Source organism: Canis lupus, chromosome 9 (assembly GCF_003254725.2).
Source record: "Canis lupus dingo isolate Sandy chromosome 9, ASM325472v2, whole genome shotgun sequence".
In the NCBI taxonomy this organism is placed as follows: Eukaryota; Metazoa; Chordata; class Mammalia; order Carnivora; family Canidae; genus Canis; species Canis lupus.
In genome coordinates this window covers 59,100,064-59,118,911 of record NC_064251.1, presented here as the reverse complement: position 1 = coordinate 59,118,911, position 18,848 = coordinate 59,100,064, and the positions used below count along the sequence as shown (strand labels likewise).

Sequence of the window (18,848 nt, the reverse complement as noted above, 5' to 3'; positions counted from 1 at the left end):
GGTCCAGGCCACCAAGCTGGCCGCCGCCGATTCGAAGCGGCCTCCTCCGCAGCTAACGTCACAGCTACGCCCCCCCGGCGGACTCATTGGCGGCCGGTAGCATCCGACAGCCGCCAATGGGAGGCAACATCCGCCCCACGCGCAGTCCTCATTGGCTCAGCAGCTGTCTGTCTCTTGTGCGACCTCTCACCCGGAGGCCGTTTCCGCTGGTAACGGCAGAAGTCCCGCCTTCACACTGGGCCCTCGGGGGCCGGGATTAGAGTGGAGTAGGTGATTCCCTCGAGGCTCTGGGTTTGGGTTCTTGGTTCTTTCTCCGCTGTTTGCTTGACCCTCCTCTCTCCTTCCTCTCGAAGCGGGAAGCGACTCTCCCCCTCTCCCCAGCCTCCAAACCCGCCCCAGGCAGGCAGGTCTCAGCGTAGATGCTGTGATCCCCTCAGAACAAATTTCTTTGCCCTTTACAGCCGCTACGGTTTGGGGGTGTCCGAGCCTCGGGGCGTGTTGTTCTCCCGCCCGCAGCCCTGTCCGGAGCCGTGCCCGGCCGCGGATAGTGGCTCCTAGACATTCTTTCGGCCCTGCTCTCCCTAGCCAGGTACTTTTGTCTATACCAGGTTTCTCCACATTGCCCTACCCCACGGTAAGTCACAGGCCTGGCCATAGTAACTGGCTCCTCACCCTGAGTCCCCACCCCAGCGCGGCAACCCTCTGCTGAAGCGCTTCTCTACTAATGCCATCGCTCACTCCCTGCGATGTATTATTTTTCTGGCTTGCCGCTCCTTGCCTTCTCTTCTGCTCCTCCTTTTTTCCTCTGTGGCCCCGGGTTTTCTTTTGCAAGGCCTTGCTTGTCCTTTAGTCTTGATACCTTTCTAACTTCACTCTTCCTGGAAAAGGTCAGATTGTGCTTACAACCTGTAGCAAAAATAATAATAATAATAATAATAATAGTCTACTATTTAATTTAGACTTACTGTGTGCCAACCATTGTTGTGTCTCCTATGTCATTCGGTCCTTACCGTTTAATACTTGGCATTTCCCATTTTCCGGATGAGAGATTTGGGACCGAAATATTAAATAACTAAGTTAAAGTCCTAGAGCTGGTGAGTGATGGAGTTAGAAGAGATATCCGAGTCAGCTTAGCTCCCTAGTCAATACTCTAAATTTTTTTTTAAAAATTACTAAATTCATTCAACAGATCTTTTTGGAGCACCTACTATGGGCAGACCAGAAGCCTGATACAGAATATTTTGAGGTGCTTTACAAAGAATGGATGGGACATTGTCAAAATCAGGAACTGATGACTCCAGTGTTTTTCCACTAAATATATTCTTGAAATCCATGGGTATTCATAATACTACATCCGAATAGCACTGAAACATCTAACACACAGTTTACTAAGATGCTGAGCCTAGGAGTCAGTACTAAAGAATTTTCCTTTCTCAAGGTTATGCTGGTGACTCAGAATTGACTATGGAAGTTGCATCACCCATCTTACAACAGGGCTTGTAATACTGCTGTAACACTGACCCTCTCTATAGGTTGCATCAGTTCACATCAAGATAGAAATCACCATCAAGCCACATTACAGCTTCATTTCAAGCAAACTTTGTGTATATAACATCCATTTACATCAAAAAGCTCTCAGTTTCAGCCTTGTCTTTGATAGAGTAATCTTTTGCAACTCTTCTTCTTTTTTTTTTTTTTTCTCTAAGATTTAGAAAAGTAATATCTGGCTAACTTTCAAAGGGAATGGGTATATTGGTGGTTGTAGTATTTTTTAAAAACTAGGTATATTAGGTATATGTTAGAGTATATTCCAAAGTGCAATCACTTCTGGTTTGAATAGAAAAGTGCATAGATAAATCTAGCTTCCTGAATGTTAAATACCAATAATAGTATTGGTGCCAGTTACCAATATTTAAGCACAATATTTAAACACTTGATGTGCATTATCTCTTTTTAATTCTTATGAAAGCTTTTCTTTCTTTAACCCTTATTTTTAGAGCTAAGGAATCTGAAGCCCCAAGAGGTGAAGAAATTTGCCCAGGAGATCACACAGCTTAAAAGATAGGGAGCCAGGATTTGAGCCTTGGAAATTTGGTTTTTAATTTCTGTAGTCAAGACTGTCATCCTGATCTTTGGCTTTATAAGATTTATGTCTTGTTTAGGATATAGAATAGTGGCCTAGTTTGCAAGTGTTTTGATAATGAGTGATAGACAAATGTAGATTTTTATCCAGTAATTTAAACCAGCTCATTTCACTTGTACTCCTATGGGTAAGATAGTAGATTTCTATTTCTCATCTGATCTCAGAAAGCTAGGCAGAGTTAGGACTGATTAGATTTGGATATCACTTGGTTTCTAAATCTTCCTTTCTGAAAGGGAATTAAAGACATAGAACAGAAAGGAAAAGGAAAAGGCTTATAGAATTGGCAAATTGAATGTTTTAGACACCGATAATTGAGATTTTTCCGCATCCTTTGTTAAAGAAAATATTCAGCAAGAGATAAGGTACATGATCTTGGAAAAAAACAACCTACAAGAGCCTCAGTTTCTTCATCTATTGAATGTCAGAGATTTCTATCCTGTCTCTCCTAGTGGTTTGTTTCAAGGACCAGATAAGAAACTGTGTGGGGGATCCTTGGGTGGCTCAGTGGTTAAGCGCCTGCCTTCAGCCCAGGGAGTGATCCTGGAGTCCCAGGATCAAGTCCCACATCAGGCTTCCTGCATGGAGCCTGCTTCTCCCTCTGCCTATGTCTCTGCCTCTCTCTCTCTCTCTCTCTGTCTCTGTGACTATCATAAATAAATAAAAAAAATTAAAAAAAAATTAAAAAAAAAAAAAAAAAAAAAAAAGAAACTACGTGAAAGTGTTTGGGAAGTTGTAGAATAATAGAGATGCTACTAATCATGTGAATGTACTATGAGAAGACATTTTATTTTATTTTATTATTATTTTTAGAAGACATTTTAGAACCTCTTCAAGAAAACCACTTTTTTTTTAATTTAATTGACTTTTATTTTATTTTATTTTTTATTTATTTTTATTTATTTATTTATTCATGAGAGACTCACAGAGAGAGAAGCAGAGACACAGGCAGAGGGAGAAGCAGGCTCCATGCAGGAAGCCTGATGTGGGACTTGATCCTGGGACTCCAGGATCACTCCCTGGGCTGAAGGCAGGCGCTTAACCACTGAGCCACCCAAGGATCCCCAAGAAAACCACTTCTTAAGGGTCAATTTTCTTTTCTTTTTTTTTTTTTTTTAAGTCTGTTTTATTATTTTTTTTAATTTTTTTTTTAATTTATTTATGATAGTTACAGAGAGAGAGAGAGAGAGAGGCAGAGACACAGGCAGAGGGAGAAGCAGGCTCCATGCAGGGAGCCCTATGTGGGATTTGATCCCGGGTCTCCAGGATCGCGCCCTGGGCCAAAGGCAGGCGCCAAACCGCTGCGCCACCCAATGATCCCAAGGGTCAATTTTCTTTCCCCACTTTTTAAGGGTCAAGATTTCTTTCAATGGAAAATAATGTTTGGTGATTATGTTGAATCTGACGGATTTTTTGAAATATTTTTTAAAACGCTCTAATTACTCTCCTATATTGACTACATAGCTGTCTTTTATTAAGCTACTGGGCCTCAACCTTCATTAAACAATTCAAGAATAAAACAAAAGTGTCTCCCTGATTCCTCAGCCCCTGAGCTAGGAACAATAACTAGGTATAAATCATGTAGCAGTTTTTTTTTGTGCCTTTTTTTTTTTTAAGATTTTATAGATATATTCATGAGAAACAGGCAGAGACAAAAGGCAAAGGAAGCAGGCTCCCTGTGGAGAGCCCCGGGGAGCCCAATGTGGGACTTGATCCCAGGACCCCAGGATCAACACCTGAGCCAAAGGCTGATGATCAACCACTGAGGCACCCAGGCATCCCTTTTTGTGCTTTTGAAAGTGCAGTGTGCTGTGCAATTAGTCTTCTTTGCCATGACTTTTTTTTTGTCTTGACTTTTTAAAAGTGAATCTTAAAATTAATAGGGAAACTTCCCCACATACAAATGAAAAGTTGCAAGTAATGCATCTTCTTTGTGTGTGTGTGTGTGTGTGTGTGTGTGTGTGTGTAAGGCATGTAGGAGGGCATTCTGTGTCAGTGTGATAGAGAGAAAAGCCCATGGGGTTTGAAAACATAAAAACTAGAGAGTTCTGGTTCTGTCCCTTAACTAGCTATGATTTAGGGCAAGTCACACTGTCTGAGGCTCTGTTTACTTGTCTATAAAATGTATATAATTTTGCCTCCTCAAAGTGGTTGTTATGATGATAAAGGTATTTGATTTGTTGTAAAGCATTTTAGTTTTATACAGAAGTTTTAATTTTTCTTATTTTTTTAAAGATTTTATTTATTTATTAGAGCACAAACAGGGGGAGTGGCAGGCAGAAGTAGAGGGAGAAGCAGGCTCCCCACTGAGCAGGGAGCCCAATGCGGGGGCTCCATCCTAGGACCCTAGTAGGATCACAACCTGAGCCAAAGGCAGACATTTAACCAACTGAGCCACCCCTGTGCCCCTAATTTTTCTTGTTTTATATTTTCCTTTGAAGTAAAATAAGCTAACTTTATAGAATTTGAGTGATAATATTTGATATTTATCTTAAATTTCTAAATTTTTAAAATAGGAAATACAGGGGCACCTGGCTAGCTCAATCAGAGGAATGTGCCACTCTTGATCTCTGGGTCATGAGTTCAAGCACCATGTTTGGTGTAGAGATTACTTAAATCCATATATATATATGTATATATACTTGAAAATAAAATGGGAAATATAAATGCATGGTATAAAATTTAAAAGACAAAACATAAATATACAATGAACGTAAGTTTGCCTGCCACCCCATCTCTAGCCTTATTCCTCTACACTGGTAAAGGTAAGCATTGTCATCACTTTCTTGTGCAACCTAGAGAGGACTTATTCATATTCATACACAGTATGTGTCTATGCCTGTTTTATAACTGGTGATGGATCATGGTACTGCATACATGGTTCTGCTTCCATCCAGTTAGCTATATTTCTTGGAGATTGTCACAAATCCACTGCTCCCCCTTTAATATCAGTAGTAGCTACTCTTAATGGAATATTTACTGTGTGCTGGATGTTTGCATATCTTAAACCTCTGTTATAAATTGCGATATGAATACAGAAAAGTATGTAAGATGCAATAGTACAGTATGAATAATCATAATATAAATCCCTAGGTATTCAATATCCAAGTCAAGAAAAAGAATGTTGTCAGCACTCAGAAGTCCTCACTTTTAGGGCAGCCCCCGTGGTGCAGTGGTTTAGCACCGCCTGCAGCCCAGGGTGTGATCCTGGAGACCTGGGATCGAGTCCCACATCAGGCTCCTTGCATGGAGCCTGCTTCTCCCTCTGCCTGTGTCGCTGCCCCTCTCTCTCTCTCTCTGTTTCTCATGAATAAATAAATAATTCTTTAAAAAAAAGAAGTCCTCGCTTTTTCACCCCAACTGATCCTAATTCCTTCTTCCATGAAGAAGTTAACTTCTCTTTATTGTTACAGTCTTTAGAATTTTATCATTTATTGTATTAGCTTCTTTTTTTTTAAGATTTTATTTATTTATGAGAGACACAGAGAGAAGCTCCATGCAGGAAGCCAAATGTGGGACTTGATCCCTGGACTCAAGGATCATGCCCTGGGCTGAAGGCAGATGCCAAACCGCTGAGCCACCCAGGGATCCCCTATCGTATTAGCTTCTCTCTTCATTGCTATAACTTGATAAGCAGTAGATCCAGGCCTTCCACCTTCAGGAGTATCTTTTGTTATTCTTGGTACTTGTATTTTCATATAAATTTTAGAATTAGCTTGTCAAGTTGGCAAAACAAACCGACTATATATTGTTAAGGTAGGAAAATAAATTAACGGTATGATAATATACCATTATTTTAAAGTAAGCTTTATAAAGTCTTAAATCTTGACTTCTGTATTCTAGAATTGTTAAAAAATTGCATGAATTTAGTGCTTAAAATTTATCAGGAATGAACAATTTTCCATTTTGAAATGACAAATTATGTTACTTTAAGATGTTGAAATATTATGTAGCTGTTAAAATTGTTGATATCTATGTTTTTCAAAGAGTAAATTGTAAGTATGTTATTTTTTTGATCTACATTTTCTTGTTATTTAAAAAAAAATTCCTGTTTATCTATCAGGAACTTACCAAGCTTGAAAAACCTTTAAGAACTTAACTCTAAAGGTAATACAGAAGAGAACTGCCCTCAGTCCACGCACCGGCCAGCTCCATTATGGCAAGCCGAAGCCCCAGCATTGTGATTAGTGATGATGAACCAGGTTATGACCTAGATTTGTTTTGTATACCTAATCATTATGCTCAGGATTTGGAAAAGGTATTTATTCCTCATGGATTAATTATGGACAGGACAGAACGGCTTGCACGAGATGTGATGAAGGAGATGGGAAGCCATCACATTGTAGCCCTATGTGTACTCAAGGGGGGCTATACATTCTTTGCTGACCTGCTGGATTACATTAAAGCACTGAACAGAAATAGTGATAGGTCCATTCCTATGACTGTGGACTTCATTAGACTGAAAAGCAACTGTAGTGACCAGTCAACAGGGGACATAAAAGTAATTGGTGGAGATGACCTCTCAACTTTAACTGAAAAGAATGTCTTGATTGTTGAAGATCTCATTGACACAGGCAAAACAATGCAAACCTTGCTTTCCTTGGTCGCGCAGTATAATCCAAAAATGGTCAAGGTTGCAAGCTTGCTGGTGAAAAGGACTCCTCGAAGTACTGGTTATAGACCAGACTTTGTTGGATTTGAAATTCCAGACAAGTTTGTTGTAGGATATGCCCTTGACTATAATGAATATTTTAGAGATTTGAATCATGTTTGTGTCATTAGTGAAACTGGAAAAGCAAAATACAAAGCCTAAGATGAGAGTTCAGTTTGCAAACATCTAGAGTCCCATTGAAATCACTAGTGAGGGGATCCCTGGGTGGCGCAGCGGTTTGGCGCCTGCCTTTGGCCCAGGGCGTGATCCTGGAGACCCGGGATCGAATCCCACGTCGGGCTCCCGGTGCATGGAGCCTGCTTCTCGCTCTGACTCTCTCTCTCTCTCTCTCTCTCTCTCTCTGTGACTATCATGAATAAATAAATAAAATCTTTAAAAAAAAAAAAAAAAAAAAAAAAGAAATCACTAGTGAAATAATCAAATGTTCTAGTTCTGTGGCAACATAGAGGGGCTTACTGCATGTATTGTCTTAAGAATTTTATCTATTTGGTATGTTTGTTAGAAATGTCATTTGCTGCATTACTGAAGTTTTTATTTGCACTATGAGCCTATAGACCATCAGTTCCTTTGGGTGGATTGTTGTTTGACTTGTGAATGAAAAATTTCTTAAACCACACTACTGTTGAATGAAACTATTGAAATTGTATCTGTAGGAAACATTTAAAGAGAAAATATATTAGTATTTAATTGGTATTTTAATATTTATGTATTCAGGAAAAAACAAGTGATTGAATATTGTTAATTATACTACTGTATGTTTAGAAAAGTAAGAAGCAGTTTTTGTATCAATGACAGCATGCAAGACGTATTGTTTTATTGGATAAACCATGTGTCCTTGAATTATGTTAGTGTTTCAGTGGTATTAACTGTATTTCCCCAGTTCAGATTATTTCTGGTGAGTCTTTGTCAACAGTTTATACAAATCAATAAATTCCAAAAAACTTTAAAAAATAAATAAAAGTAATACAAGAGAACAAAAAAGGTCAGTGAAAGATGTGCAAGATATAATTACATTAAAGATTATTTCATACATTATGATTAATCATAGGTTAAACCAAATACAGGTAACACATAAAAATTTTACGTTGCATTAATAACATGACAGCTTCCATCAGTCTGGACATCCTTGATACTGATAAAAGATAAGGTGTTTTTTTGTTTTAAGTGGGCTCCACACCCAGGACGGAGCCCAACACGAGGCTTGAACTGATGACCCAGAGATCAAGACCTGAGTGAGATTGAATCAGATGCTTAACCAACTGAACCACCAAGGCACTCTGGGAGAATAAGGTTCATAATAGATTTCACTGGGCTGAAGTGCAAATTGCATGATTTATGTCTCTATTCTATAGCAGTCTTTTTCTTCATTTTCAGTGTTTTCACATTTTAGGCTTTTATCTGTTGCCCTCAACTTAGCCAATAATGAAAAATTCTTTGGCAAATGTTACAAAACCATATTGGATGTGAATAGCTCGGGCCTTGGAAGGATCCCCAGGCAAGTGAGAGGCTCTAAATCATAAACTCCATCAGCTTCATAGTAAATCCACCTCTGAGCACTGCTACTATTTCTGAGCCTGCCAGTGGGGGCCAGTGTAGGACAACCAAGGGCCCAGAACATGGGGTAGGGTTATGACTGTAGCCTTGTCCTTTGCTTGGAACTGGGCTGTTCCAAAGGCCAAAAAGCATTTTATGAAGAAATACTCTCTGCCATCTATGTAGAACAGCTTCCACACATGTCTTTCTGGATTTTTTGTTTGTTTAAAGATTGCTGGAGCTTTAGAAAATTTTTCCTGTGGGGCCCCAGGGTGGCTCAGTCAGTTGAGCACATCTGCCTTCTGCTTTGGGTTGTGATCCTGAGGTCTTGGAATTGAAGCCCACCTTGGGCTCCCTGCTTGGGGAGTCTGCTTCTCCTTCTATCTCTGGCCCTCCTCCCTGCTACTGTGTCTCTGTCTCTCAAATAAATCTTAAAAAAAAATTTTCTTTCCCTTAAACATTTTTTAAAACTATGTTAAAAATAACATAGTTAATTCACATGTATTTTTTATTCAGAATGTACAGTGAATCTAAATGTCCCTCAGTAGGGGATGCTAAGCAAACTACGGTAGGTGATACTATGGAAATACTGTGCAAAGTTTCAAAACCGAGGTAGATTTCTATGTATTGATATGGAATGAAGCTCGGGATATTTATTTATTTACTTACTTATTTTAAAGATTTTATCTATTTATTCATGAAAGACACAGAAAGGCAGAGACATAGGCAGAGGGAGATGTAGGCTCCTTGCAGGGTGCCTGATGTGGGACTCAATCTCAGGACCCTGGGACCTCGACCCAAGCCAAAGGCAGATGCTCAATCACTGAGTCACTCAGGTGTCCCAGGATTGATCGATTTATTTATTTATTTATTTATTTATTTATTTATTTATTTATTAAGATTTTATTTATTTATTCATAAGAGACACACAGAGAGAGGCAAGACATAAGCAGAGGGAGAGGCAGGCTCCATGCAGGAGGCCCAATGTGGGACTCGATCCCGGGTCTCCAGGATCGCGCCCTGGGCCAAAGGGCACCAAACCGCTGCGCCACCCAGGGTTCCCCCAGGATTTATTTTTAAATGATAACAGAATGGTATGTACAACGTGATCCTATTTGTGTTAAATAACCTCCCTCCCCAATCTAGACAGATACCTGTTATTGACAAGAGTGACTCCCTCTGGGTAGAATTGGACGGGAATTGAGAGGATTTTTTTTTAAGATTTTATTTATTTATTCATGAAAGACACAGAGAGAGAGAGAGAGAGGCAGAGACACAGGCAGAGGGAGAAGCAGGCTCCATGCAGGGAGCTTGATGTGGGAACTTGATCCCGGGACTCCAGGATCACGCCCTGGGCCAAAGGCAGGCACTAAACCGCTGAGCCACCCAGGGAGTCCCAAAAGGATTTTTTTTTACTTATTTGTATTGTATATATATTTTTTTAAGACCAAGAATGAATTTTTGTCTTGCTTAATTGAAAGTGAATTTTAGAAAACAAATGTAGTGAACGTAATGGTTCAGTTAGCTTTTTAGCATTTAATTTTGTTTTTTAAGATTTTATTTATTTATTCATGATAACACAGAGAGAGAGGCAGAGGGAGAACCAGGCTCCATTGCAGGGAGCCCAACGGGGACTCGATCCCGGGTCTCCAGGATCATGCCGTGGGCTGAAGGTGGCGCTAAACTGCTGAGCCATCCGGGCTGCCCAGTATTTAATATTTTTAAAAAAGATTTTTATTTATTTTGAGAGAGAGGGAGAGTACACAAGCAGGGGGAAGGGGCAGAGGGAGAAGCAGACTTCACCAAATAGAACCCTGGGATCATGACCTGAGCCGAAGGCAGATGCTTAAACAAGTAAGCCACCCAGGTGTCCCTTAGTGTTAAATGTTTTAAATGTTTGCCTGCTATTTGAATTTGAACTGTGTCATAGTATAACAGCTTACATTTGTTTTACTTTGTGGTTTCCAAGCATTCGCCTGACTTCTTTGATCTTGTCCTCCTAACAACTTCATGGGATATAAAGGGTTGGTGACATCTTTGTTTTACAGTTGAAAATATAGTCTCAGAGTTCATAGTAAAATTATGAATTCCCTGCTGTGTTGGTTTCTATTCACATCATTGCTGTATTTATTTATCACTTTGTGTATAATTTAATTGACTCAGATGAGACACTAAGATTAATCTTTCCACAGGCTATGGCTTTCCACAGACAAATCTTCTGTGTGCCAAATAAGAAAACTCACATAATAGGTGAAGCCCTTGTTTCTACCCTTACATCTTGCTCTTCCACTTTTTTTTTAAGATTTTATTTATTTATTCATGAGAGACACACAGAGGGAGGCAGAGACATAGGCAGAGGGAGAAGCAGGCTCCACGCAGGGAGTCTGATGTGGGACCCGATCCCTCCAGGATCATGCCCTGGGCTGAAGGGAATGCTAAGCCACTGAGCCACCCAGGCTGCCCGCTCTTCCATTTTCTGATCTTCCTTTCTGGATGTGACCCTAGTTTTCTTTCTGGTATGGTCTGTTCTTAATTAAGTGTCATATTTCTTTCCTAAGTATAGATGCATGCTATGTTAAAAATGTTACTTTTCCCTGGGGCATGTGCTTTTTAATTAGGATCTCTTGAGGAACAACCTCTAAATTCATACAAATGCAGGTGTTAGATTAGATGATCTTTGAGAATCAACTATAATACCTATGATTCAATGTATCTATACTAATGATGACATTTCAGAAAGCTTTCACAGACCTAAGGATAAAATAATTTTTTTCAGGGACGCCTGGGTGGCTCAGCAGTGGAGCGTCTGCTTTCTGCTTAGGTCGTGATCCTGGAGACCCGGGATCGAGTCCCACATCAGGCTCCCTGCGTGGAGCCTGCTTCTCCCTCTGACTGTGTCTCTGCCTCTCTCTCTCTGTGTGTCTCTCATGAATAAATAAAAATCTTTAAAAAATAATAATTTTTTTTCAGAAATATTTGTAAAAGGCCCCTCAGATCACTTTGCACCTGCTTTCTGGGCATACCAGTGAAACTGTGCACAAACAGAAGCAAAGAAAAATTTTTCAAAAAAGTTTTTAAGTGGGGATCCCTGGGTGGCTCAGCAGTTTAGCACCTGCCTTCAGCCCAAGGCATGATCCTGAAGTTCTGGGATCGAGTCCCACGTCAGGCTCCCAGCATGGAGCCTGCTTCTCCCTCTGCCTGTGTCTCTGCCTCTGTGTGTGTGTGTGTGTGTGTGTGTGTCATGAATAAATAAATAAAATCTTTTTAAAGTTTTTAAGTAATTTCTACACTCAACATGGGGCTTGAACTCATGACATTGAGATCAAGAGTCACATGCTCTGCCAACTGAACCAGCCAGGCTCCCCAAGAAGCTTTTCTTTTCTTTTTAAAGACTTATTCATGACACACACACACACACACACACACACACACACACACAGACACATGCAGGGATCCTGATGTGGGACTCCATCCTGGGACTCCAGGATCACGCCCTGGACCAAAGGAGGCACTAAACTGCGGAGCCACCCAGGGATTCCCCGCAAGAAGATTTTTTTTAAAGATTTTTTATTTATTCACGAGAGACACAGAGAGAGAGATAGAGGCAGAGACACAGGCAGAGGGAGAAGCAGGCCCCATGCAGGGAGCCCGACGTGGGACTCGATTCCGGGTCTCCAGAATCACACCCCGGGCTGAAGGCAGCACTAAATCGCTGAGCCACCGGGGCTACCCCAAACTCAGAATTTTTTAAAAAAGCTTCTTGGGGGACAGCCCCGGTGGCTCAGTGGTTTAGCGCCACCTTCAGCCCCGGGGTGTGATCCTGGAGACCGGGGATAGTCCCAAGTCAGGCTCCCTGCATGGGGCCTGCTTCTCCCTCTGCCTGTGTCTCTGCCTCTCTCTCTCTCTGTCATGAATAAATAAATAAAATCTTTAAAAAAAATTCTGAGTTTGTCACTACTCTTGGATTCTGTAACAGAGTAGTCTAAGGGAGAGTATGGAGTTAGGAATCTGAAGAACTGAGCTCTAATCAAGATTCAGTATGAATTTCTTAACTACGGGTACATAACTGCATATCCTTGTATATTAGGGAAGGCTAGTGTTGTAGTGGAAAGAAAAGAGCTTTAGCCAGTGTTCATTGTTTATTCATCCTACTCATTTTAAAAAATAGGAACAAAAATATGTATTACATCCTAGGCAGTATGCCAGGTTCCAGAGGAACAGTGGTAAATAAGATCGGGTTCTCTGCCCTCAAGGAGTACTATTTATTGATTATGAGCATCTTTTCACCCCTTGAGTTCACTTTTCCATGTGTAAAAGATGTTGAGAACACTAGTACATATTCCATAAGAATTACAGTTGTAGTGATCCGCTGTTCTAAATGTAGGGGCTGTATTCCTTGGGTGTGCTGGGTGGGGGGAAAAAATTGAAATCTGCCTATAGTTCAAGCTCTTCACTTATCAATGAAGTAGGGCTCAAAATGATTGACCATCCCAGTGCTTGTTTCACAACCATCAAGAACTTTTTGGAACTTTTGGGGCCGTTTCCTTCCTCTCCTCCATGGCATGTGTGCTCCAGCCTATCTAGAGTACTCAGTGTTAAGTGAAAGCAAACCGTGAATGTATTTATACATACATTTTGCTCAGGCTGCAATCTTCCTTAGCAATCCTCACATGCCATCTTCTTGAAATCCAGCCATTTGGTAGCTCCAAGTATCTTCTTACAGTCATGGCCACTCAACTTGTTGAAACCTGTCTCAGTGATTCTCATAGAGCTCTATACCTCAGCTTATTATTATGATCTTATTGTGTGAGTTACTCTTTCAGCCTAGATCGTAAACTGTGTCTTGTCGCTTTTGCATTCCCCTGGTGCTTTGGGCAATGCTTTATTTTTATTTTTTTTAACATGTTTTTAAAAGATTTTATTTATTCATGAGAGACACACAGAGAGAGGCAAAGACATTGGCAGAGGGAGAAGCAGGCTCCCTGCGGGGAGCCTGATGTGGGACTGGATCCTAGGACCCTTGGATCAGGACCTGAGCCAAAGGCAGACACTCAACCACTGAGCCACCCCGGTGCCCCTTTGGGCTTTAAAACAGAGCTGATAAATACCCTTTGATTGAACTGAATTCTTCAGTAGCAGGGCAATATAGTAGCCATAATACCTGACCAGCTAACTAACTACAGAACGTTATTGTGGTAATAACAGGAGGCAATAACAGGAAGCCAATTTCGACAGTTTTTAAGGCAATATACATCAAGGGGAATGATTAAATGGAAAGCAATGGGAGCTGATTCACATTTGAAATAGTTGGAAAACTCAGTAGTAGTACTTTTTTGTTTGCCTGGAGACACTCCCAGTGTTGGAGGACATAATCATTGCTTTCAGTTTTTTTTGAAAGACTGTGGGATGGAAAACATTATCAGAACTACTAGCAGTGGAAGGAAGTAAAAGGGAAGCCTATTCCACCTAAGACAGGCCTTTCTAACTTCTAGAGCAGTCCAAGAGTGGAGCAGGCTACCTCCGGTTAAGACGGTGAGCGCGCCCTGAAATTCGAACTGCGGGAAGAGAAGGTGGAAGATCCATCTGGCTGGAATGTACAAGAGTGAATTCCTACCTGGGCTGGAAATTGGGACTTCACGACCGTTAAGGTGTCTTCCAACTCTTAAGGTTTCTAGGACTGTTCAGCTCTGTTCACCTGACATTTGAATGACCCTAAATCATTTCTGTAAAATAAAAATTCATCAGATAAATCAATCTAAAACACTATATGGTCAGAGGGAGCCTGCTTCTCCCCCTGCCTATGTTCCTGCCTCTGTGTTTCTCATGAATAAATAAAATCTTAAAACACACACACACACACACACACACACACACACAACAAACCACAGCTGTACCGTCCAAGTTAGAGTCCATCAAAGCATAAAATGAGGACTGGGAAATCAGGTTAAAGACTGAAAAATCCAGATACCACTGAAGGCACTTCGCGAAGCTTTTCACCGAAAGAGAGAGGCGGTGTGTGTGCACGTGTATCCGCACACGCAGGAGTCAGTGATGCGTCCTGGGCAAGTGACACTCGTTCCCGAAAACGTGAATGCTCTGAATTTTTTTTACAAGCACTTGCCCAGGCGGGTTTTTCCTACCCGGCAGCACCGCAGGCGGAAGCAACGCCCCGCGTCTGGCGAGGAACAACTTTCCGGAAGGCGCTTCGCGGTACTACGGCCGCCGCCCACTACGGCTCCAGCCGGGGGCCCACGGGGCTGGCTGAAGCGGAAGGGCCGCTCTGGCCACGCGCGCGAACTACCAGTCCCAGGGGCCTCTGCGGCGCCGCGCACGCGCGATGGCGTGGCGGCAGCGCCGCCGCAGGACGCAGGGAAGCCAGCTAGCGAGAAGTGGCGGCGGCGGCGGCGGTGGTGGCGGTGGCAGTTCGCAGCGAGGGCGACGGCTCCGAGGCCGAGTGGCGGTGCGGCAGAGACCTGGGTGCCCTCCTCCGTGTGATCCCCGTGGTGAGTGCGCGTCTCCGGTTAACTAGCGCAGAGTCCGCAGCCCGCTGCCTGGCGGCCGGGCTGTTCTGGCCTAGGGCCGCAGCCTGCGCCTAATGGCCGGGCCGCCCAGTTCAGCTGACCCCTGTGCCCTGAGCCCTTCCCTCTTGTATCGGTAGAAGTGGGGGTATGCGGGCACGTAGTTAGGCTCAGGGGACAGCGTGGCGGCGCCCAGGGGCCAGGGCGGCCTGGGGCAGACGGGAGGGAGGGACGCGTGGGGGATGGGATGGGAAAGGACCAGAGAACCGCGGGGCGGCTTCGGGTGGGAGCCACAGGCGAGCGACCTGGCAGGTAGAGAACTGAGCATAGGAGGCGAGGAGGAGGTGGCATATCGTCTGAGTGCCGCTGGTGAAGATGTCGTGCCTCGGGGACTCTTGACAAGCTAGCTTCATGGGTCTGGGGGCAGCCCACCTACGAAGAACACACACAGTACACTTGGCATCTTTCCACCTGCTGTTAGGTTGGATGTCTTGGAAGTGGGCGGCTGCTGGTTGCTTCCATCACCTTTCCTTCCACTTCACCTTTTATTGATTGTCAGATTTAAATGTGTGCTGGCATGGCAAACCACAGAAATGAACAGTGTTCGGTGTATAAGTCTGTGGAGAAACAGGCATGATGGTATGTTCCGATGGGAGGTCAAAGGAGGAATCATTGTTTTTATTTTAAAATCTGTGACACAAGTCAGTTTAAGCACAGCTTTGAACTAGGAAGGGTTTTAACCTGGGATTTCACCAGGTGGTGGATAGACTATAGGGGATTTTTGAACTAGAATGGGGATAAAATCACATGTTTTTATTATCTTATAACTAACTTATTAGTGCCTTCAATCATGAATGTAGGCAGCAAACCTGAGTGGAACTAGCAACGCCTGTGACTTTGTCACCAATTAAAATTACAAATATTTTTGTATCGTGTACAGTTTTTACAGATCTCTCAGAATATCATTTATGCTTATATGTTTTTCTGAATTTATGGCATTATTAGACACATTTAGATCTTGTTATTTAATGTGATGATAAAGCTGCACCTACTTTACCAAATTACAGTTTTTAAGTAATAGTTCAGTATAATTGGTTTCTTTTGTGATTTCATGTATTTAACTCTTTTAATTTCATTTAAAAGCAATCTGAGGGGCACCTGGTTGGCTCGAGTGTGCTACTTTTCAAGCCCCACATTGGGCATAGAGATTACAATCAATCAAATCAAATAAAAAGAAAAAATAAAATCAATCTGAGAGAGAGTACAGAGGCTTCGTCAGACTACCAAAGAGATCCATGGCACAAAAAAGATTTATAAAATATCGGAAGTAGAAAAAAGTGTTGGGAGGTCAGCCTGGAAGGATATTTGAATTTTTTTTTTTTTTTTTTTTAGAAAGACAAGGCAGATGGGATTATAGTATAGATGAAAGAAGGAATTTTGTACACAGAAAAGTAAGATTTGACTGGGTCAGAGTAATTTTGAAAGACTGCAGGTACTTTATTCAGGGTTCTGGGGAATCAGCAAAATAATCTGAGGGAAAAAAGGGAAGTGACTACTTCGACCCTTAGATTTTTGTAGAAGGCACCTCCTAGTTCTAAGTGGTTGAGGCTGCCTAAACTCTTGTGTAATCCCATGAAAGGAAATTTTAGTATGTGCTGATTTTCTTTAAATCATGTGGGTAGTGTGGCTTTTAAAGAGGGAGATATTCTAGTTCTTTTATCCTTAAGTAAAAACCATAGGATCTCTCTTCAAATATATTTTCCTGTTACTATTATTCTTTTCATATATGATAGAAAGTAAAAGTGCAGGTGATAGAGTTGGAGAATTGGTAAATCATTTTCTCGAAATTCCATTTTAAATTCTCATAGCATTTTGGCATCAGACTCCTTACTTACTGGTGACTCTTAATATTTCTTTAGAATATATGGAACTGAAATTTGCAACTGTTTGTAAAGCGCCTGTCGACACCTTGTGTGAGATTTTTCCCCCTGTAAAATAATAGCAATAATAGAGAAACCAGTGCAGCAAACTCTTTTTCTGGAAAAAATGAAGGGGGGGTATAGAAAAGTAAAGAAGAGTATTTTTTGAAAAGATATTGGTGCTGAAATAGTTTAAGTTAAATCAAATACACCATACTACAAAATCATTGCCTTAGAGAGATCTGACCTGGTATTTTCTGTGCCCTTACGCTGCCTCCTTTCTCGTTCTTTGTCCCCTGCCCCTTGATTTTTTTAATAGCGTGTATCTATCTGATATGTTATTTGTATATTAATTTTTTAACTTTTGTCTCCCATCAGAATGTTAGCTCTGTGAGAATAGGGATTTTTGTCTTTGCCACAGTGCTGGAATAGTGGCTGGCACATAACAAGTACTTAGTAAATACTTGATGAATGAGTAAATTAATCAGTTAATTTATAAGAGCTAGGTTACTTATTTCTAGTAATAAAATATCTATTTTTAAAATATTGCAAATAGGGCAGCCCGGATGGCTTGGTGGTTTAGCACCGCCTTCAGCCCAGGGCCTGACCCTGGAGACCCGGGATCAAGTCCCACATCAGGCTCCCTGCCTGGAGCCTGCTTCTCTCTGTGTGTCTCTCATGAACAAATGAATAATAAAAGATATTTTAAAAAAATAAAAAAATAAAATATTGCAAATAGTATTACATATGCTGGAATTTTTTTTTTTTTTTTTTTTTTTGGTCACATATGCTGGATTGAATTTGAACCTTTTCATCTTACTTTTTTTTTTTTAAGATTTTATTTATTTATTCGTGACAGACAGAGAGAGGCAGAGACACAAGCAGAGGGAGAAGCAGGCTCCCTGCAGAGAGCCTGATGTGGAACTTGATCCCAGGACTCAGGGATCACACCCTGAGCCAAAAGCAGATGCTCAACCCCTGAGCCACCCAGACATTTCTCATCTTACATTTTTTAATTTATTTGAGAGAGATACTGTGAAAGAGAGAGAGAGAGAGCACGAGCTGGGTAGAGGGGTAGAAGGAGAGAGAGAAGCAGACTCCCGCTGAGCTTGGAGCCCAATGTAGAGACCCTGGGATCATGACCTGAGTTGAAGGCAGATGCGTAACTGACTGAGTCACCCAGGCACCCTCATCTTACATTTTTTTTTTTCATCTTACATTTTTTAAAAGACAAGACTTACTTCCCAAACATTATGCAGTGCTTTTGTGGGACATTTGGTTTCATGCTGGGACTGATCATTTTTAGGGCATGCTGCCATGTAGGTTTGATTTTCCTTAACATTCTACAATGATTGATAAAAGGAAAGGCCTCTGGATGAAGTTCTTATTTTGCCAAGGTTCTTTTACTTTGTGATACTAGGTTGGTATAAAGGACACTGAATTTCTCATATCAGATTTAATCTCATATCAGATTTAATGTCTTATAGTATCAAACATTAGTGAAGATGTTGCTAAAAGTGGTAAGTTTTTTACTTAAAAGATTTTTTAAAAATTTATTCACGAAGACACACAGAGACAGGGGCAGAGACATAGGCAGAGAGTAAAGCAGACTCCCTGCAGGAAGCCTGATACAGGACTTGATCCCAGAACCTTGGTTACAACCTGAGCTAAAGGCAGACATTCAACCATTCAGCCACCCAGATGCCCCTGAAAATGGTAATTTAGAAACTGCTATAGGACAGTTTCTTTGTAGGACAGATTGTAAACAGTGTAGGAGTTTAAATTGGTACAGCTTCCTTGAGAGAGAATGTTTGCAGTTATTTGGTAAAGTTGAAAATGGGCATACCCTGCCTCATAATTTCACAACTTCTGGAAGGTAATAAGAATGGGTGGAGATGGTGGCAAAGGGGATAATACTGTAAATTTTCTTTAAAGACTAAAAGCAACTATGAAGATGTCAACAGTTAATTCTGGAAGGGAGAATACAGGTGCAAAGTCATCTTTGCACCTTTCCCTATTTTCTGTTGATTTTGTTTTTTTGAATCCATAACTTTTTTGAAAGTAAT

The 18,848-nt window shown here is 41.4% G+C and overlaps 2 protein-coding genes across 14 annotated transcripts in view; both read left to right on the top strand.

The window, feature by feature from the left end:
• The first annotated feature begins 31 nt into the window (after positions 1 to 31).
• On the top strand, positions 32 to 14,451 carry LOC112677204 (hypoxanthine-guanine phosphoribosyltransferase-like). Of its 9 annotated transcripts, none has more exons than XR_007413289.1 (3): positions 32 to 270; positions 462 to 634; positions 13,838 to 14,218. XR_007413289.1 is itself a non-coding variant. In XM_049115042.1 (3 exons), exon 3 carries the CDS (start codon positions 6,297 to 6,299, stop codon positions 6,951 to 6,953), a length of 657 nt encoding a protein of 218 aa, XP_048970999.1. In that variant the 5' UTR covers positions 91 to 266; positions 462 to 589; positions 6,204 to 6,296; the 3' UTR covers positions 6,954 to 7,005. The 9 variants fall into 9 exon arrangements, 6 of the variants coding, with proteins under 6 accessions (XP_048970999.1, XP_035576675.1, XP_048970998.1 ...); XM_049115042.1 differs by lacking the exon at positions 13,838 to 14,218 and adding an exon at positions 6,204 to 7,005 and having other exon boundaries at positions 91 to 266; positions 462 to 589; XM_049115041.1 differs by lacking the exon at positions 13,838 to 14,218 and adding an exon at positions 6,204 to 7,005 and having other exon boundaries at positions 92 to 266.
• A 237-nt stretch (positions 14,452 to 14,688) lies between these two features.
• GAPVD1 (GTPase activating protein and VPS9 domains 1) overlaps positions 14,689 to 18,848 on the top strand; it is an 83,553-nt gene continuing 79,393 nt past the window's right edge. For all 5 annotated transcript variants that reach the window (XM_049115030.1, XM_025475146.3, XM_025475147.3 and 2 more), the window contains exon 1: positions 14,689 to 14,848. The gene's annotated coding sequence lies outside the window, so the exon portion shown is untranslated. The remainder of the gene's footprint in view (positions 14,849 to 18,848) is intronic.

What these genes read in the sequence shown, in the direction of transcription:
- LOC112677204 (XM_049115042.1), top strand. Translation starts at nt 6,297, where the DNA reads ATGGCAAGCCGAAGCCCCAGCATTGTGATTAGTGATGATGAACCAGGT.